General features: G+C 48.3%; 1 protein-coding gene across 3 annotated transcripts in view; it reads right to left on the bottom strand.

The window, feature by feature from the left end:
• Positions 1-214: 214 nt before the first annotated feature.
• Positions 215-21,411, bottom strand: part of LUZP1 (leucine zipper protein 1) — a 43,930-nt gene continuing 22,733 nt past the window's right edge. For 2 of the 3 annotated variants that reach the window (XM_034753887.1, XM_034753888.1), the window contains exons 3-4: positions 2,233-2,400; positions 215-379 (exon numbers count right to left, since the gene is read on the bottom strand). In XM_034753887.1, the coding sequence (XP_034609778.1) occupies positions 341-379; positions 2,233-2,400 (207 nt within the window). In that variant the 3' untranslated portion in view covers positions 215-340. Of the gene's footprint in view, positions 380-2,232; positions 2,401-19,272; positions 19,412-21,411 lie in introns of those variants that run through there. The other variant, XM_034753889.1, reaches the window with a different exon arrangement.

Genomic DNA, 21,411 nt, shown 5'->3' with positions numbered 1-21,411 from the left:
GACCTATATTCCTGTGGAGACAAATCCAGTCTCAGACCAGAGATGAGAAGTGGGTTCCCCTGAGAGAAGTCTCTGCAGCCACCTTCCTGGCAGAGAAGGAAAATGTGCTCGTTAATCTTCTGTCCCACACAAATCACATTAGAAAACAGATTCCAGGCTAGCTGAAGTCTTCGTTGCGTTTACAAGGCAGGAATGACACCCATGCAGCTTAGAAAACAGATTCCAGGCTAGCTGAAGTCTTCGTTGCGTTTACAAGGCAGGAATGACACCCATGCAGCTAGTAACAGCCTTGGCTCTTGCTCCACGAAATGGAGTGTTCGTTTGGCGAAAGGAAAGAAGTTCAAATCCTAGAGATCATCCGGGAGGAGCGGGAAATGCCCTAGAAGAGAGAACCCCACAGCATCACATACTGAGCAGCTCAGAGATCTGTTCCTCTCCAACAGCAGTATGCACCAGAGGAACAAACATCACAACTTCTCTTGGACAGCCACCACCACCCAAACCCTCTCCCTTTACCTCTCTCCTACCTTCCCCTGCGGGGAGCAAATGCCACAGCCTCATGCACAGACAGGGCAACTCAGAGGGAGCAGACAGGGTCAGATCTGGCCAGTGGAACCTACCCCCTTTCTGTATTTATACTGGAACAGCTCTGACATGCCCCATCTCATCCTTAGACTTCCCAGTGATACCATGGCCTTGTCCAGGGACAGGTCGTATTTGTTAAATCAGCCTCCTTGAGCTACAGAAGGAGCACAGTTTTGTAGTTGCTATTTTCTCAGTTTTATGGAATTTTTCCCTTAGGGACCTGGCCTGTTTCCCAGTGGATATAACCAGGGCACTAGTTTCCAGGGTTATCCAGCTGCTAACCTCAGGAAGGCAGCCTGCGATCTATGAATCACACTGGGTTCATCTCGTATATCATCACCAGTAATAGGTGACCCTGCAGGGCCAAAATAAGCCCTCAGCTAAATCTGTGGAGCCCCATTTTCGGCAGATCATGATCCTAATGACACCCGTGCAATGTCATTAGCCTTAAGGTGTCCCTCTGGGAATACCTTGGCTGCAGAACAACTACCTTTGGTGATGAGGCAGGGAATGGAAAGAACTCAGCTTGACTCTCAGACCCAAAGGGGAGTTGGTGGCATTAACAGTTATAAAACATGTCTTCTTATTTCCAGATTAGACAGATCTGATCTCGAGTCATGGAGACACAATGCATAGGGAGCCCCATGATGCCATTTGACAGTCGCTTTTCACAGCAGTCACATTAAGTTGCATGGTGCTTACTTTGCTAACAGCATCCATCGAAAAGAGCACATTCAGGACAGATGCAATGCACTCTAAGTGCCAGTGCAGACAGGCTCTGAAGAAACAGCAGCCAAATGTCAAAAAATTCATCTCTTTACGAGTTCCCAGGCAGTGTTTCTCAGGCTTGGCCATGCACGTGCTCAGGCCCATGTCAGCTGACCCAGGCTTGCGGGCTCAGGCAACAGGGCTGTTGAATCATTACATAGGCATTTGGGCTCAGGCTGACTTCCAGGCTTTGGGACCCCATGAGGGAGAGGGTCCCAAAGCTCAGGATCCAGCCCAAGCCTGAATGTCTGCAACTGCAATTTTATAGGCCTGCAGTTCAAGCCCTGTGAAGCCAAGTCAGCTGCTATGGGCCAGCCATGGGTGTTAAAGTGCAGTGTAGGTTCATGCAAATCCCCTCTGAGTTCTCTGTGTGGGGAAGGAAGTGGTGCTTGTGAGAGAGGATTTCCTCACCACCCACTGCTCCAAACACTGACAAACGAAAATCAATGGGAAGAGACCCTGCACACAAGCCTGTACCCAAAGGAAAGTTCAGAGTGAGGCAAAACAGGATGTCACCCCGACTGACTTGCAATCTGTTGGGTTTGCTTCTCAACAAACACTGAACAAAAAGAGTTCTGAGCAGCTCCAGCACTGTTCTTCAACCTTAATCACACAGGGAGCAAAAATAGCCACCTGACCCTCCACCCACTTACCTATACCCCTGTGACCCTGTCCCCGATGTGAAAAGAGGTAGGAAGGATCTGCATACCCCAAGCACATGGGCAGGAATGGACCCCCAACTCTGCAGCAGCAGTGGCCCCAGGGCTGACCTGGCTGTAGGGTGAAAGTCAGCGAGCTTGCAAATCTCTGAAGCAAGAGCCTTATGGCTCACCCTTGACCAGTTTAGTTCTCTTTAGAATAGCACTTAGATTGACCGACCTGGTCCTCTGTCTTGCAGCCCAGCTGTGCATGGGGATTGGTTCCAGGGCGCTGCTGCAGCTCCATCTGGGAGGTTGGCCTTTTCTCTGAAGTCTCAGCCTGGGACAGCTGCTCAGAAGAGCCATATTGTTTTCTTCTGGAACTGGGAACAAAATCTTTGCTTTCCTCCTGTAGTAATAGGAGCAAAAAGGTTGGAAATCTTGTGCTGTTCAATACACCAGAGAGTGCCCAGAACTGTCGCTGCCTCCAAGAGTCCTGCAGGTGTGCAGCATCAGAGAAGTCATATCTAATTTAGATAATGTGCCCACTTGCCCACGGTGAGTTTCACCATCCATTGTGCTGTCCAGTCTCACAGAGGGCATAAAGCCTTCTGGGGAACCTCACAGTCCTCTGTCAGTTTTACTGATGAAAATAACTTTGCATCATCAGCAAACGATCTGCTGCCCATGTATTCCCACAGCAAACCTAGAGTGCAGAATAACTGATGCAATGACAAGGTCCCAAAGTTAAAAAAACAGTTTAATCAGGCAAGAAATGTAGAAGTTAGGACTGCAACAGCACCATTAACTTGGCTTCAGGGCAAACTGCTTCGTTTTCAATTAATATTTATAAAAATAAACAGCAGCGTTCTGAAGCCAACATTTTTCGAAGTGGGCACTGAGTGAGGGGCTTCCCTTTTTGGATGCCCAGCGTTAGACACATAGGCCCAGATCCCTAGCGATAGATCAGCATTGCTCTGGTCAGGGTTGCAATGCGTAACCAGGGCCGCCCGGGGGGGAGGGAGGGGCGGGGAGCGGAGCAAGTGGGGCAATTCGCCCCAGGCCCCACAGGGGCCCCGCAAGCCCTGGCCCGGCGGCAGCCTGTGTCTTCGGCGGCATTTCAGCGGCGGGTCCTTCAGTGCTGCCGAAGACGCGGACCGACTGATGGGCCCCCCACCGCCGAAATGCCGCCGAAGACCTGGAGCGCCGCCAGGTGAGTACAATCGCCGCAGCTCCCCCGCTTTGCCCCAGGCCCCCTGAATCCTCTGGGTGGCCCTGTGCGTAACCCCTAGGTGCTCTGCTGCCCTGTTGCATTTCAGCCCATGCTAGGTGCCCAGACCCCCCCATAAGGTAGGTGTCTAAGGAAGGGGTTCTCAGAAGCCACGTAGCTGAGCAGGGAGCCGTCTAAGCCAGCCACGAGCAAAAGGCTGAGGAGAGGGGTAGAGAGAAGAAAGGGGTATAGATGCCTAAGTGGCTGACCTGGTTCGACCTGGCATCTCCCTCCATTGAGGATCCTCAGCCATGAATGCTCTCCTGCAGTTAGGGACCTAGGCCCAGATTCTCAAAGGTATTTAGGCACCTAATTCCCATAGGAGTTAGGTGTCTAAATACCTTTGAGGATCAGGGCTCTAAGCCAGTTTAGCTGCTTAGGAAGCCCATGTCCTAGCATCTGTAACCATTTCTCTCTCTCTGTTTCTTGCTCATGCTTGATACCTTTCTAATGCTTGCCCTACATTTTCCGTTGGCCCTGGTGCTCTCTTCTGCAGGCTCTCTGCTGCCTATTAGTGGCCTGTCTCTAGCCCTCCTGCTGAGGGGTCTGACAGGTATCAGGACTTAGGCCTGCTCAGAGAATGCTGACTGGATTAGGCCCCACTAGCAAGCCAGGCATTTCCCTGCCTAGTTTGAGAATCCTGCTTCGGGGGCTATGGGGTTTCAGTAAGGGCTCGGAGCAGCTCAGTAGCTGTGGGGCAGAGTTAGTACTTCGGCGGTTTTGCAAATCCTGACCAGTGGAAACTTAGGCACTCAGGGCACTTAGGCACCAGCTGAGTCACGGCTTTCAAAATGCCAGTGGCACCTCAATGATGTGCTTAGGTATCAGCAGAGGCAGATAGACCTCTAAGCACTATTGAGGATCTGGGCCCTAGTATTTGATTTTCAGAGATGAAGAACGTCTACAGCTCCCATTGATTTCAACCAGGTAGCCAAAAACTGGATACTCTAAAATTAGCAGCTGTCTTTGAAGATGGGAGTCTAAACTACCTCTTAAACAAACAAAGCAGAATTAAAATATACTCCACCTGTGCAATGCATCTGGTAACATGTTGCTACTGGAACAACTTTTCCATTTCTGGACTTTGTGGTTGCAATTGTGCAACATTCAAGTCACATAAACATAACTTTATGCGTTTAGTTTGTTTTAAAGAAAGAAAAATTATCTATTAACTCTGAAGAGTTTGGTTTAATTCAGTGGGAGTCAGATCAGCCCCACATATTTAGCAGAGAAATGTATAACAACATCCAATGGCTGGACGTTGAAGCAAGAGAAGTTCAGTCTTGAAATAAGGTGTACATTTTTAACAGTGAGAGTAATTAACCATTGGAACAATTTACCCAGTGTCATGGTGGATTCTGCATCACTGACCATTTTTAAATCAAGATTGGCTGTTTTTGTAAAAGCTGGGGCAGTTCTCTGGCCTGTGTACACAGGATGATCACAGTAGATGATCAAAATGATCCCTGCTGGCCTTGGAATCTAGGAACACCCTCATTCCATCTACATTCTAACACCACTCTGTGTATTCTTGCTAGAGTTTTATCTGGGATGGTTATAGAAAGATTTTGAAACAAGAAGAACGTCCTTTGAAAAATACTCATTTTGAGTGTGGCTAGTATCCCTAAACAAGAAATTGCATACTTCCGCCAGCACTCCAAATCTTTTCTAATTTCCTGAGGTAGTGCTCTGATATTGAAATCATGGAGCTCTTCTAGGCACTTTAAGATCTAATTCCCAGATATTTGTATCAAATGTTTTCTGGTGACTTCTCAGAGGCTGGCAAATTCACAGACAGCACTTCAGATTTGGCATATTTTACTTTAAAGCCACTCATTTTCCTAAAATAATGGATTTCTTTAGCTGTTTGGGTTAGATACAAATAATATCACATCCCTAGTGATTACAGCTGATATGTTCTTGCAAGTTCTATTCCTGTGATAAATTCACTGTGCAATAGGCTACACGGCTAAGGCTGCGAGTTTGTCACAGAGGTCACAGATTCCACGACATTCCAGGACCTCCATGACTTCTGCAGTGGCTGGTGTGGCTGGCCCGGGGGCTGCCTGAACGGCTCGGGCAGTTCCTGGGCCAGCCGCACCGGTTGCTGTGGGGGCAGCCTTGGGTCCCCCTCCCCCAGCAGCAACAGGACATTGGATGGGCGGCTTAGGGCTGGGGGTTGGGGCACAGGAAGGGGTGGGGGCTCTGGGAGGCGCTTACCTCGGGGGGGAGGAAGTCTCCCCAGAAGCGGCGACATCCCTCGGCTCCTAGGTGGAGGCATGGCCAGGGGCTCTGCGTGCTGTCTCTGGGAGCTGCAAAGCCAGTGCTTGGGGTGGAGGCAATGTGCAGAGCCACCTGGCCACACCTCCGCCTAGGAGCCGAGGGATGGTTCGGCTTCTGGGGAACCGTGGGGGTCCTGGGCCATGCAGTGCCACCCACCTCCCCCCAGCACCTGCAGGGACTGGGGCCATGGCACCCCCAAGCTGCCTCCCCACAGCACCTGGGGCACCCCCTCCCCAAGATTTAGTCACGGGTATTTTTAGTAAAAGTCATGGACAGGTCATGGGCCATGAATTTTTGTTTACTGCCAGTGACCTGTCCATGACTTTTACTAAAAATACCTGTAACTAAAATGTAGGCTTATCCATGGCTAATGTGAAGATTAAAGGAGACAAAGGACACCCCCCCTTTAGTTCCTCAGCACAATTCCCACAGGAGAGACTTTGAACAGAAAGGGTTAGATCCACAAAGGAATTCAGGCCCCTAACAGACACTTCAGATGCCTGCATCCAACATTTAGATCCTCAGAACCCGCACTCAGCTGCCACTTAACCCTATAGGCGCCTAAATTTCCACCTGCAAAGTCACTTAGGTGCCTAAATTCTGCTACTGGGTATGCACACAGTCACCTCAGTCCTAACACCTAGGTACCTCTCTCACACGTGAGTCCTGGCAGCAGCCTCAATTTCAGCATTCCCATGCCGACAGGGTCAGCTGGAGAGGCAGGTGCCCTGGGTGCCAATTTCTGGAGGCACCAACTCAACACCGTTGAGTCGGAGTGTGTGACATCATTTGGCTGGGTTTTTCCACTCTGGTTGGCAAAACACCTAGGGCCAACTCTGCCCATCTATCTTGCCTTAGGGGCCTCACTTTGGCAGGCATGTTCAGAGCCCTGTGCTAAACAATGCTGATCCCGGAAACGCAGGTGTTGGTGCTGCCTCCCCCTTATAGCCTTCAGCCCACCTACGTGACTTTAGAGTGGAGACCCAGGTTCAAATCCCTCTCTGCTTGCCGTGGAGCAGGGATTTGAACTCCCATCTCCCTTCAGGCTGCCCTAGCCACTGGGCTGGGGATTAGCATGAAGTATGTCTCTTCTAGTCTTGCTGGTTGATGCTGTTCCACTTTGTATAAATAATTAGTCACTGGACCAGAAACAGAGTGACTGACTTTTAGCCCAGCAGTTAAGGCATTCAATGAGGATGGGGGGTCCCCTGTTGAAGACCAGTCATCATTGACAACTTCCTTTTTGAAATACAGACATCAGAACTAGACAGTATCTAGTGATGGTTTCACTAAGGTCTTACACAGAGGTAATACCACCTCCCTACGGTACTTGCTATTCCTGTTTGTACATCCCGGGACCCCTTATAGCATCACACTGGGAACTCATGTGCAGTTGATTATCTACCATAATCTCTAGGTCCTTTTCAGAGTCACTGCTTTCCAGAGTACAGTCCCCCATCCTGGAAGGCTGATTTATATTCTTTCTTCCTAGACGTATGACCTTGTATTTGGCTGTATTAAAATGGATGTTGTTCAAATGAGCCCAATTTATCAATCAATCCAGTTCAATTGTCCCCATCATTATTTACCACTCTCATTTTTTATCTCATCTGCAAACTTTACCAGCAATGATTTTATATTTTCTTCCAGATCATTAAGATAAAGAACAAAACTCTGTGGGACCCCATTAGAAACACCCTCATTGAATGACATTTACAATTACCTTTTAAAGCTATTTAATATAGGCTATGTGGATTTTGTATAGTGCTAATCTTTTTTAATCAGCATGTCATGCAAGACTAAGTCAAATGCCTTCCAGTAGTCTACAGGAGTATATTATATTAACTGGTTTCAGAGTGGTAGCCGTGTTTGTCTGTATCAGCAAAAACAACGAGGAGTCCTTGTGGTACCTTAGAGACTAACAAATGTATTTGGGCATAAGCTTTCGTGGGCTAGAACCCACTTCATCAGATGCATGGAGTGGAAAATACAGGAGAAGGTATAAATACATGAAAAGATGCGAGTTGCCTTACCAAGTGTGAAGTCAGTCTAACAAGACAAATAACTTCAAAAAATATTTTTCCTCCCTTGATATCCTGCTGTCAATTGAATTGTTATACCTGCTCCTGTATTTTCCACTCCATGAATCTGATGAAGTGGGTTCTACCCCATGAAAGCTTATGCCCAAATACATTTGTTAGTCTCTAAGGTGCCACAAGGACTCCTTGTTGTTTTTATTATATTAACAGTTACTTTTACTAACCAAACTTTTAATCTCATTAAAAAGAGGAGGTTACTCACCGTGCAGTAACTGACGTTCTTCAAGATGAGTGTCCCTGTGGGTGCTCCACTCTAAGTGTTGGTGCGTCCCTGCGCCTTCACTCGGAGACTTTTCGTAGCAGTACTCGTACTGGCCACACATGCGCAGAGGCTGCCCCCCGCAGTGAGTCTAGGATAATAGTGCGCATGCGTGGCCAATCTCCTCAGTTCCTTCTCTACAACGGAGGCTACCCCAACTCCGAAGTAGAGGGGAGGAGGGTGGGTAGTGGAGCACCCACAGGGACACTCATCTCGAAGAACGTCAGTTACTGCACAGGGTGAGTAACCTCCTCTTCTTCTTCGAGAGATGTCCCTGTGGGTGCTCCACTCTAGGTGACTTAAAAGCCGTGTATCTTAAGGAGGTAGGGAATTCGGATCTGATAGGAACGCCGTTGATAGTACAGCCTTGCCCAAACGTATATCAGATAGAGGGCCTTGAGTAAGGGCATAGTGTTTAACAAATGTGTGCTCAGAGGACCAGGTAGCTGCTTTACAGATATCAGCCAGGGGAACTTTGTGTAAGAATGCTACAGAGGCAGCCATAGATCTAGTGGAGTGTGTTCTGATGCCGTCTGGAGGTGTAACTTTCTTCATCTGATAGCACAACCGGATGCACTGAGAAATCCAGTTCGAAAGTCTCTGGGTAGAAATAGGTGTACCTCTGGAACGCTCCGCGATGGAAACAAAAAGTCTGGAAGAATTTCTAAAAGGTTTGGTTCTATCCAAATAGAAGGACAAGGCCCTGCGTACATCTAGTGTATGTATTGAGGCTTCGAACGAGTTCGCATGTGGCTTCGGGAAAAAGGTTGGTAAGTGAATCGGCTCATTAATGTGGAACGAGGAGTGTACTTTAGGAAGAAAATTGGGGTGTAACCTGAGGGTAACCTTGTCTTTGAAAAATATCGTATATGGTGGGTCTGCCATAAGAGCTGCTATTTCTCCTGCCCGCCTGGCGGCGGTAATTGCCACTAAAAATGCTGTTTTCATCGAAAGGTGTAAAAGGGAACACGTGGCTAGGGGTTCAAATGGTTGTTGGGTTAGGCAAGAGAGAACTAGATGAAGGTCCCACGGGGTGGTGGGTGGTTTTATGTCTGGGTATAGGGTTTGGAGTCCCTTGAGGAAGCGCTTGGTGATAGGATGAGCAAATACGGAAGTACCCTCAATTTTGTCATGAAAAGTTGTAATAGCAGCTAAATGGACCCTGATGGAACTGGAAGAAAGGCCGGATTGCTTAAGGTCCAATAGGTAGTCAAGTATGAGCGGAAGAGGTGCTGACGTGGGACTAAGTTGTTTAGTTGAACGCCAGTGTGTGAATCGTTTCCACTTACATAGATAGGTGGTGCGAGTAGATTGTGTTCTGCTATGCAGGAGCACTCTTTGAACTTGTTCAGAACAATCTAGTTCATTTTGGGAGAACCATGTAGGAACCATGCTTTGAGGTGGAGCATGGATAAGTTGGGGTGGAGAAAACGGCCGTGTTGTTGTGATAGGAGGTTCGGAATGAGAGGCAAGGGGATTGGTGGTCGAATGGACATTTTGGTGAGAAACGGAAACCAGGGCTGTCTGGGCCATGATGGGGCAATTAGGATCACTTTGGCTCCATCTGTTCGTATTTTTATCAGGACCCTGTTCAGAACCGGTATCGGGGGAAATGCATACAGTAAGTTTTGGTGCCATGGGATCATGAATGCGTCTCCCAGGGAATGTTTGCCTAGCCCTGCTCTGGAGCAAAAATTGGGACATTTCTTGTTTTTTGCAGTTGCAAAGAGGTCTATTACTGGGTAGCCCCAAATGCGGAATATGTCGCGAATGATGTGCTCGTTTAATTCCCATTCGTGATCCCATGGGAAACGTCTGCTTAGTTTGTCCGCTGTGGTATTCATCACTCCAGGAAGGTAGGCCGCTGATACCCGGATGTTGTTCGCAATGCACCAGTTCCAGAGTTTCATAGCCTCTGTGCACAGGGACTGGGATCGAGCTCCCCCCTGCCTGTTCACGTAGAACATGCATGCAATATTGTCTGTCATTATGCGTACGTGTTGGTTCTTGATCAGTGGTAGGAATTGACGGCACTCATTGCGAATGGCTCGAAGTTCTAGGACATTTATATGGAGAGTGGTCTCGGTTGAAGATCAAAGCCCCTGGGCTGTGTGGTGAGACATGTGTGCACCCCATCCTGTCAGAGATGCATCGGTCGTCAGTATGAGGGATGGAGCCTGCTGAAGAAAGGGGACTCCAGAGCAGAGGTTGAAGTGAATTGTCCACCACTGTAGAGAATCTTTGACTCGGGCAGGTATGGAGAGAGTCTTGTTTAGAGGGTGCACATTCGGTCTGTACACCGTGGCCAACCACGCTTGGAAGCACCTCATATATAGACGTGCATTTTGAATGACGGAGGTGCACGAGGCCATGTGACCTAGTATTTGTAGGCAGTCCCGGACAGTCACCTGGGGACTGTTGCGAATCCTTGTGGCTAGTTGACTTATAGAATTGAAGCGAGCTGGTGGGAGAGATGCCAACCCCGTCTGGGAGTCGAGGTATGCCCCCCCTATGAACTCCAGATGTTGGGTGGGGTATAATGTGGATTTGTTTTTGTTTACTTGCAGGCCTAAAGATAGGAAACAATCGATGGTAAGCCGTATGGATCGGAGAGCTTCGTCGAACGTTGAAGCTTTGAGGAGGCAATCGTCTAGGTAAGGAAATATTACGACCCCTTGTTTTCTGAGGTAGGCTGTAACTACGGCTAGGATCTTGGAAAAAACACGGGGGGCCGTGGACAGTCCGAAAGGGAGAACCCTGTATTGGAAATGTGTGGAGCCGAGAGTAAAGCGTAGGAATCGTCTGTAGGATGGGTGTATAGTCACATGAAAATAGGCATCCTGTAGGTCGAGGGCTGAAAACCAGTCGCCCTGCTCCAGCGCTGGGATTATAGTGGTAAGAGTGACCATCTTGAACTTTTGCTTTTTGACAAATTTGTTGAGCCGCCTGAGGTCGAGGATTGGTCGCCATCCCCCATTTTTCTTCTCTGTTAAGAAATAATGGGAGTAAAAACCCTTCCCTCTGTGTCGTTCTGGCACAGTTTCTACTGCTCCCAGTTGAAGGAGATGCTGCACTTCTTGGAAGAGTAGTTGCTCGTGAGATGGGTCCCTGAAGAGGGACGGGGAGGGTGGGTGGGTGGGAGGGAGGGAGAGGAAGGGGATGGCGTATCCAATTGTAACTACCTCTATGACCCATTTGTCGGATGTAATTTTCTGCCATTGATGAGAGAATGGTCGTAGGCGGTGTCCAAAGATAGGTGTGCCGGCTGAAGTGGGAACGCTGTTTTCTAAACCCTCGACCAATGCTTCAAATCTGCCTATTAGTTGGAGGGGGTTGCAGCGCCCCTGTAGAATTAGGACGACAACGCTGGAATCTTGGTCTTTGGCGTTGCTGTTGTTGTTCCTGTGGTCTATAGGAGTGTTGTGAAAATGTGGGGTAGCGTGGTTGGTGATAAGGTTGATATCTATATTGTTGTCTTCTGGTCGCAGGTGGCTGGAGGCCTAGGGACCAGAGGGTTGCTCTTGCGTCCTTCATCGAATGCAGCATGTCGTTTGTGGTGGAGGCAAAAAGTTTTTCCCCATCGAAGGGAAGATCTTCAATGGTGCTCTGGACCTCTCGAGGGAAGAAGGAGGAAGAGAGCCATGAACCTCGTCGCATGACCACTGCTGTGGCGGTCGACCTTACTGCAGTGTTAGCTACATCGAGAGCCGCTTAGAGAGCGGTGCGTGATATGGTTTGTCCCTCGGAAACCAGAGCTGTGAATTGTTGTTTCTTCTGTTCTGGGATGTGATCAATAAAATCCATGAATTTATTATAGTTTTTGTGGTCATATTTTGCAAGGACTGCGGTATAATTAGCTATGCGAAACTGTAGCGTCGAGGATGCATATACTTTACGGCCGAAGAGGTCCAGGCGTTTACTGTCCTTGTTGGCTGGGGTGGAGCGGGCATACTGTTGTTTGGCCCTCTGGTTTGCTGCGTCCACTACCAATGAGTTTGGCGCTGAATGGGTAAAAAGGAATTCAGAGCCCTTTGAAGGAATGAAGTACTTCCTGTCCGCTTGTTTACAGGTAGGTAGGCTAGTGGCTGGATTCTGCCAGATGGATTTAGTGGGTTCTAAAAGGGCTATGTTGATTGGTAATGCCACTCTAGAGGAAGAAGAGGGCTGCAAAATGTCTGTTAGTTCATGCCGTTGTTCAGTGACTTCCTCTAAGTTAATTTTCAAGTCACCTGCAGCTCTTTTAAAGAGGTCTTGGAATTTGGCATAGTCATCCGACGGGGTTGGAGGAAGGGGAAGTAAGGCTTCCTCAAGCGTTACGTCGGACTCTGCTGTAATAGGAGCAGGACTCAGTTGCTCCTGGGAGTGTGACGGTGCTGCCTGGTATCTTATGTCACTGGCAGGTCCGTCACGAGGCAGTGCTAAACCAGTGTTGCGCCTGGTCGAAGTGCCGTAGCGCATGTGTTCTCGGAAGTACGATGCCCATGGTGCCCAACATTGCCAAGGTGGTGGGTAGGGCATAGGTGTTGCCATCCAAGGGTTCACTCCCCATGGGGCAGGATACTGAGGACAGGCTGAGGTAGTTTTTTTGTAACCCCTGTTGATCTGGGTCTGGGAGTCTTGAGAAGGAGAAAAAACTGCCTGTGGATCAGTTTCCTCCTCACTGGAGGAAGGTTGTTCTGATCCTGAGTCCAGCATTGGAGAAAAACAGGCATTTATCAGGGGAGACTGCAGAATAGGTGAGACCAATAGATCTGCTGTCTGAGTGAATTGAAAAGGTGAGGCTCCTGCATGAGGTGAAAGCTGCGGAGGAGGAAGTTGCCCTGAGGGAACATTCCTCTGAGCAGGGGTTTTTCCTTTGATCTCCCTGTCAGCCTGTGCTGCGATTGCCGGTGCCGTGGTAGGTGCCGGGGGGACAACATCAGCCTGCACAGGGTCAGGCAAGGCTGGAAATGTCGGCACCGTGTTCGTCTCGGTGCCGAACGGTGCCATAAACGAGGCAGGCAACTGAAAGCCTGAAGCCTCGGCACCGGAGCTTCGCGCCGCCGCCGCAGCCTGAGGCGGCTTTCGTGCGGTGCCTGAGGAGCCCGGCTCTTCAAAAGTGCTGAGGCGAGGAAACACAGGCAGGGAAACTGTTGACCTGCCTGAGGCACTTTTGTGCTTCACCAACTTCTTTGCTGGAGAGGGCTGCCCCTTTTTTGTAGCTTTCTTCAGTTTTTTTGAAGCAGGGGGGCTGTGGCGGGCAGTAGAGCTGGAGTCGGCTCCTGGGTCTGAAACTGACCCGATAGACTTCTGCAGGAGGAGCAGTTTCAGTTTAAGCTCCCTGTCCTTCCGTGCCCTGGAACTGAGTTTGGTACAGTGGGCACATTTTTGGGGAATGTGTGTTTCCCCCAGGCATTTTATACAATGAGAGTGGCCATCAGAGAGCGGAATAGCGTCCTTACAGGTAGAGCAGCGCTTAAAGCCTGTGGAGCCAGGCATGGTAGAAGCGGCTGCGGCTGAGAGAAATTTTTTTTTTTTTTAACAGATAAAAGAACTAATGAGCTACACTAACAAGAACTGACAACAAACTAACTACTGGAACAGGTAATAGTAACAAAGTGAGGGATTTCCTAACGAGTCTGCTGAGCTCCGTCTCAGGCCGGGGACGGTAGAGAAGGAACTGAGGAGATTGGCCATGCATGCGCACTATTATCCTAGACTCACTGCGGGGGGCAGCCTCTGCGCATGTGTGGCCAGTACGAATACTGCTACAAAAAGTCTCCAAGTGAAGGCGCAGGGACGCACCAACACCTAGAGTGGAGCACCCACAGGGACATCTCTCTCGAAGAATATACAGTTTGTTTGACAGAACCTATTTTCCATAAAACCATGACGACTGGCACTAATTATGCTACCATCTTTAACTCTGTATCAGCCTTTCCATTATTTTGCTAGGAATCAATGTCAGGATAATCCACCTATAGTTCCTGGACCATCCTGTTTACGCTTTTAAAAAACTGGTACAATAGTAGCATTGTTCCAGACCTCTGGAACTTCCCTAATGTTCCAAGACTTGTTAAAAATCAACATTAATGGTTCAGAAAGCTTCTTGGCTTATTCTTTTAATACACTGGTATCCTGTAGATTTAAAAACATCCCCGGTAGGAATACCGCCTCACCTCTGAGGTGTTGGGAAGATAAATTCTGTTTACAATATTTATTTTTAGGTGTATGCAATCCGATCAAGCCAAGCCATAGCGTTCTTATTAGCGATGTTCGAGGCACGAAGACCTCCAGAGAATTGAGTCATTTTGCAGTCCTCCACATATTATGGTTTGTGGCTGCCCACACTGACATAGTGGACTGTCTCTAAAACGCCAACAAAATTCCACTGCTGTTTATAAAGAACTTAAGAGGCAAATTTTCAAAGGTATTTATGCACCTAAAGATGTAGACCGGTGCCTAGTAGGATTTTCTAAAAGGCCAGGGTGCCCAACTCCCACTGAAATCAAGTTTGAAATCTACTGAAATCAATGAGAGTTGGGTACCTGGGATCCTGCTAGGCACCTATCCGCATCATTAGATGCCTAAATACCTTCAAAAATCTGGCCTTGTTACACTAGGATGAAAGCAACATAGACAGTTTTGTCCCAGTCTAATTCTGGTGTTTGAGTAAGATTTCCACTTCTTTTGGATGCTCTTCTAGCCTACTGAGCTCAGGAAGATTTTCAGAAGTGCCAAATGGATGTTGGAGCACAAGCCCCATTGACTGTCCTTGACCTTTAATGGGACTTGAGGCCCTAAATCCCTTAAGCACATTTGAGAACCTCTGCCTCGTTCACATCTGCACTTACCCCGGCAGATTTTATTCTCTCCCACTACTTTGGTTTTTTGCTCCTCTGAAGGCCCCCCACCACCACCGAACATTGGCTCTGAACTAGACACCAGGCTCATTCTAGGATTTGGAGGTTTGAACTTTGCCCTTCAACATGCTCTTAGCATCTCTCCACATAGCATTCACTCTTAGGGAACTAATCCCTTAGGACTGTGAGTTTGCTGAGGTGTGCCCAGGATCTTGCCTCCCATCTTTTTGCTCTGTCCTACCTATTGGTTGCCAGTCCTATCCCCTGCCTCCCGTAGGAAGTGTGTGTGTGGGTATGATATGACTAAAACTGCTCTCAGGAATGAGAACAGGTTTGCATCCTAAAGTGACTCCACGCTCAGAAATGTGATGGAAGAAATTAACAGTGGCACTAGCTCTTTTTAAATGCTGGGTGTATTCTTATGTTGGTTTCTTCTGTTTCAGAGAGGGCTGTAAATGGCTTGAATGTGTTTGTGGTAGTGGAAGTTGTATTTTTATGCACTTTTCATTAAGAGTCTTCCAAAGGACTTACGAATGTCTCCTTGTGATGTATTTTCTCTCTCAAGAAGCTGTTTCCAATGACCTATGGCTCTTACAACTGATTGCCTCCAATGGAGGGTTCATTGTTCTTCTCAAGAGGTTCAGAAAGGTTTCACTGTAATACTGTTTCTTTAGTGAGGTGGGAGGGCAGGGGAAAGATCTGCTCTAGGAATTATTTGGGGGCAGGTCTCTTGCCTGTGCTACACAGGTGGTCAGAATAGATTATCCCAACACCTTGTAGGTTCAAGATGTGCCCTGCTCCTGAGGGCTATTTCTAGGCCAGAGGTTAGTGTTCATACCTGAGCCACTGCAAATACATGTCTCCTCCAAGAAAGGGCACCCTAGGTTTATCAGCTAGGTTTGAAAGCTCAGCTTTCATTTTAAAAACTGTTGCTAGCCTTCACATTTGCAGGGAAAGGCTCACACTTAACCCAACCCCATGATTTTTGGGATCTGACTCATGATCTTTGAGGTTAGGCACTACAGACCTTTTCTATCCCTCCAAGGTCTGGAAAGTTAGACTCAAGGTGCTAAGTACACCCAAGCTCACCGAAGCCCTGCTGCCCCAGGGGGTGGGGTGGGGTGCAAAACCACAGCCCGAGCCCACCACCCCAGGCCGGGGAAGGAGCAAAGTCGAAACCCAAGGGGTGAAGCCCCAGGCAGGGGGCCTGTAACCTGAACCCTGCTGCTCAGGGCTGAAGCCGTTGAGCTTCAGCTTTGGACTTGGCCCAGCAAGTTTAAGCCAGCCCCGGTGGCCCCATTAAAACGGGGTCACCACCCACTTTGGGGTCCTGACCCACAGTTTGAGAACCGCTGGTCTAGGGGAAGACGCTACTGCAGAGGGGATGTGGGGTAGGACGTGGAATACATGTTGGCATTACATCTCTAAGAACCACATTTACAGTAAAATAACCATTTCTTCTTCTTCGAGTAGATGCAGACATGTATGCCCAGTAGGTGACTCACTCTCCACTTGCCCAAAAATGGCTAAACAGATTTTGCTCAAACTTTAAAAAAAAATAAATATATATATATATATATATATATATATATATATATCAACAATTCACCTTCAGGCAGCAGCCAAAGACATAAAATTTCAGCCTGGAAGGAGAAAGTCTGAAAATGTTTAGAGTGAGGGAGAGGATGGGAACTTAATTCTCATACCACTGCTGCTTTAATATACAGCTCAGCTCCATGGAGGAGCCAGTGCTACCACTGTAATTAATAGCAGAGCCACCGGATAAACTGCAAGTATCTTGCACCTTTGACTTGTGGGCCTGCTCTCTGCCTGCTAGTCCATCTTCATAGGAAAAATTCTAAAATTCCAAGCCTCTGGCCAGCTTCAAACAGTTTTTAAAAGAACCCGCCAGAGAAACTCCTGCTTCTTTCCTCTGAAGTGTGGAATCTCCCAGAGTGTCTGAGGGGCTGGACATGTAATGTTGACAACATTCACAGTTTGTTACATCCACTTGTGGTCTCTTGAGCAGCTCAAGAATTTCTGACTGACTGGTTTGTGCAGGTGCATTTCTGCCTGTGACCACCAGAGGGAACTCCCCACAGCCTGAGCTGCTGGCTTTGGCTGACAGTTTCAATTGGTCAGCACCTGAAATGCCGCCGCCAGGTTTGCTGGGTCCTACAGGGCAGAGCTTCCAACAGCTGATGATGATGCTGAAGACTAAAGCTGCCTGCTCCTCACAGATTTCCTGCCCACTCATTTTACTACCCTCTTTCTATCAGAGGTAACTACAGGTAACTACAGGCCTGTTAGTTTAACATCTGTAGTGTGCAAGGTATTAGAGAAAATTCTGAAAGAGAAACTAGTTGAGGACCTGGAGGTTAGTGGCAATTGCGATAAATTACAACATGGTTTTACGAAGGGCAGATCGTGCCAAACGAATCTGATCTCCTTCTTTGAGAAAGTAACGGATTTATTAGATAAGGGAAATGCGGTGGACCTAATATACCTGGATTTCAGTAAAGCGTTTGATACTGTACCCCATGAGGAATTATTGGTTAAACTGAAAAACATGGGGATCAATATGAAAATCCAGAGGTGGATAAGGAATTGGTTAATGGGGAGAATGCAGCGGGTCGTATTAAAGGGTGAACTGTCAGGTTGGAGGAAGGTTACTAGTGGAGTGCCTCAAGGTTCGGTTTTGGGACCCATTTTATTTAATCTATTTATAACTGACCTCGGAACCGATTGCAGGAGTGGGCTGATAAAGTTTGCAGATGATACGAAGGTGGGAGGCGTTGTAAATTCGGAGGAGGATAGGGATATCCTGCAGGGAGACTTGAACGAGCTTGTGAATTGGAGTATCAGGAATAGGATGAAATTTAATAGTAAAAAGTGTAAGGTGATGCATTTGGGGATGACTAATAAAAATTTTAGTTACAAGATGGGGACGCATTGGTTAGAAGTAACGGAAGAGGAGAAGGACCTAGGGGTCCTAATAGACCGCAGGATGATTATGAGTCGACAATGCGACGTGGCGGTGAAAAAAGCCAATGCTGTCTTGGGATGCATTAGGCGAGGTATATCTAGTAGGGATAAGGAGGTCCTGCTTCCGTTGTACAAGGCGCTGGTGAGACCTCATTTGGAGTACTGTGTGCAGTTCTGGTCTCCCATGTTTAAAAAAGATGAACTCAAACTGGAACGGGTGCAGAGAAGGGCCACTAGGATGATCAGAGGAATGGAAAACCTGTCGTATGAAAAGAGACTAGAGGAGCTTGGGTTGTTTAGTCTGACAAAGCGAAGGCTGAGGGGGGATATGATTGCTATCTTTAACTATATTAGAGGGATTAATACGAGGGAGGGAGAAGAATTATTCCAGCTTAGTACTAATGTGGATACGAGAACGAATGGATATAAACTGGCCGTGGGGAGGTTCAGGCTTGAAATTAGACGAAGGTTTCTGACCGTCAGAGGGGTGAAATATTGGAACGGCCTTCCGAGGGAAACGGTGGGGGCGACGGACCTGTCTGGTTTTAAGATTAAGTTAGATAAATTTATGGAGGGAATGGTTTAATGGTAAAACATAGTAGTCGAGGAAAACCAAGAAATGGTAGGTAAATTGTATAATGGCTGACAGGGGTCAGGCTGGAGACTCTTGCCTATATGCTCGGGGTCTTACTGATCGCCATATTTGGGGTCGGGAAGGAATTTTCCTCCAGGGCAGATTGGCTGAGCCTCTGGAGGTTTTTCGCCTTCCTCCGCAGCATAGGGCAGGGATCTCTAGCAGGAGGGTTTCTGCCGATTGAAGTCACCTAAAACAGGATTGGGGACTTCAACAGCAGAGTCCAGGGAAGGGGTAGGGACGGTTTTATGGCCTGCAGCATGCAGGGGGTCAGACCAGATGATCATAATGGTCCCTTCTGACCTTAAAGTCTATGAGTCTATGAGAAGTGAAGAGTCCTGAGGCTGAGGTTACAGAGTGGCACCGAGGGGCACATCCCACCAAAGTTTAGCTCCCTGCATGAACGATTTTAGTGTCCCCTAGTCAGGGTCTCTGTCATACATTGGGTCTCACACCTGGCCTCAGCAAGCTGGGAAGCCTCAGCTTTCTCCTGTCTGCGTGCAGAGCAGGGCCCTAGCCCAGGGAGTGGCAGCAGCTTCAGCCCTATTTAACCTCCCACCATGCTGCATGGAGAGGGTAGAACAATGCTGGGGGGGGAGGGGGGGGGGGGGGGGCGGTGGAGAGAAGGCAGGTGCATTGGCCCTCCATTCCCAACCCCTGCTCAGTCAGCTGCCCTTGCCGCAGCAATTGCTGCAGCTGGGCTCTGTGCAGTTGAAGCAGGGGACAGGATAGGGGAGATAGGAGAGCAGGGGGAAGCCTCCTGGGGGAAGGACAGGAAGGTCCTGGGGAGTGTGTCCCTCCCATCAGCCAGAAGTGGGTAGGTGCCCCCAGTTTGTGAGTGTGTTGAATTTGCATCATGAAACACACACACAAGGAGCCCGGCTTAGCACAAAAACCAGACAACACCAATGATTTTTAAAAATTATTATTTGACAGACAAACTTGTGATTTGGGGGGCAGGGAGCTGTATCATGGTATTTGAACTCCCAAAGTTGGTAATAGCATGGTCCTGAACAGACAGCAGATTTAAGGTCCGATATCTCACCCCCTGCCAAAGTAAAGATTGGTGTTTATGTCACTTAGAAGGGTCTTCCTGTGGAATACAGTAGCCCTAGCAGATCCCCCAGCTATAGACCTAGATCCTTTAGGGGATTTTTTTGAGATTTCTCAAATGTATAATTTTCAGGGTTGCCAACTTTTACAATTTTATTGCAAATCTAACAATATTTGTTGTTTTTCTCAAAGAGCAAGCTCCTGGAGTCATGTTATTGTGTGAGAAGCTCAGCTTTCATCTAAAAAAAATGTTACCTACCTATTGCTAGCCTTCACAGTTGCAGGGAAAGGCTCACACTTAGATCCCCCAAATCATACAACTGGGTTGACTCATGCTCTTCGAGGTTAGGCAGTACAGACCTTTTCTATCCCTCGAAGGTCTGGAAAGTTGACTCAAGGTGCTAAGTACATGACCACTCAAATGTGTAATGTTGGATAAAAGCTTCATTTGGGCTGCACTGCTAACACATTCATAGCTCTGCCATGCATGTAAGATGTGTTTATTCCAAACTGAAGCCAAAAAATCCTGTAGTCCATGCCATCACGTATTCTTTATTTATCTCTGGTCTCTCCTCCCGAAGCCTCTCCCTGCACACAATCTCATCTCAATGAAAAAACTTTCCCTTCTACATCTCCAGCCTTCCAAGATCCCTCAGGCACCCTCCATCTCATTTAAAATACCAGCTAGAACAGTGGTTCTCAAAGCCGCTCCACCGCTTGTTCGGGGAAAGTCCCTGGCAGGCCAGACCGGTTTGTTTTCCTGCTGTGTCCACAGCTCCCACTGGCTGCGGTTCGCTGCTCCAGGCCAATAGGGGCAGGGGAAGGACGGCCAGCACGTCCTTCGGCCCTCGCCGTTTCCCGCAGCTCCCACTGGCCGCGGTTCGCTGCTCCAGGCCAATGGGGGCTATGGGAAGCGGCGCGGGCCGAGGGACGTGCTGGCCACCCTTCCCGCAGCCCCCATTGGCCTGGCGCAGCGAACCGCGGCCAGTGGGAGCTGCGATCGGCTGAACCTTCGGACATGGCAGGTAAACAAACCGGCCCGGCCCGCCAGGGGCTTTCCCTGAACAAGCGGCAGACCGGCTTTGAGAACCACTGAGCTAGAATATCTTCCTTCCTTCTTACCTAGACTCTTAAATAACAGTTGAGCAACAGAGAACTCAGTGCTAACTGAACTATCTCAGGGCCAGATTCATTTAGGTACCTAAATACCTTGACAAACAGTTACTGTAACTGTGGTTCTTCGAGATGTGATGCAGATGTGTATTCCAAGTAATTGTGTGCACACTGGATAGGCCTAGCAGTACCCGTAGAGGGACAGTGTTTGCGCCTTGTGTCTATAACCTGTATATGAAGCAGCGCCACCCCAACCTCCCTAAGTTCCTTCGCACCAAATGTCTAGGGGAAGACTCCAATGCAGAGGTGATGGAGGGCAGGTTGTGGAATACACGTCTTCATCACATCTCAAAGAACCACAGTTACAGTAAGTAACCATTTCTTCTTTGAGTAGATGCAGATGTGTATGCCCAGTAGGTGACTTACAAACAGTACCCCCATCCAGAGGCGGGGCTCGGAGTCTATCTGAATAGGATCTCAGGACTGCTCTTCTAACATTAGCATCTACTCTGGAACATGCAGTGATCATGTAATGGTCCATAAATGTATGGATGGATGGCCACATGCAAATGTCCGATATGGAAATATCACTGAGGAACATCACCAATGTGCCTGTGCTCTCGTGGAATGAGCCCATATCTGCTGTGGAATCATAGCTGGCGCTATCTCATACGCAGTCTGAATACAAGACATTATCCATCTTGAGATAGCCTGTGCAGACACTGCTTGTCCCTTCATGCAGTCCGCATAGGATATGAACATGCAAGGTGAAGCACGAAACAGTTAAGTCCTATTTAGTGTCTAACGTTTGGAGGCGTTGCTCCTCTGCGGAGGAATGTGGCTTAGGGGAAAATACACCACCTGGTTCAAATGCAACTGAGA

The sequence above is a fragment of the Trachemys scripta genome, chromosome 20, assembly GCF_013100865.1.
Source record: "Trachemys scripta elegans isolate TJP31775 chromosome 20, CAS_Tse_1.0, whole genome shotgun sequence".
In the NCBI taxonomy this organism is placed as follows: domain Eukaryota; kingdom Metazoa; phylum Chordata; order Testudines; family Emydidae; genus Trachemys; species Trachemys scripta.
This window is presented reverse-complemented; position numbering and strand designations above follow the sequence as displayed.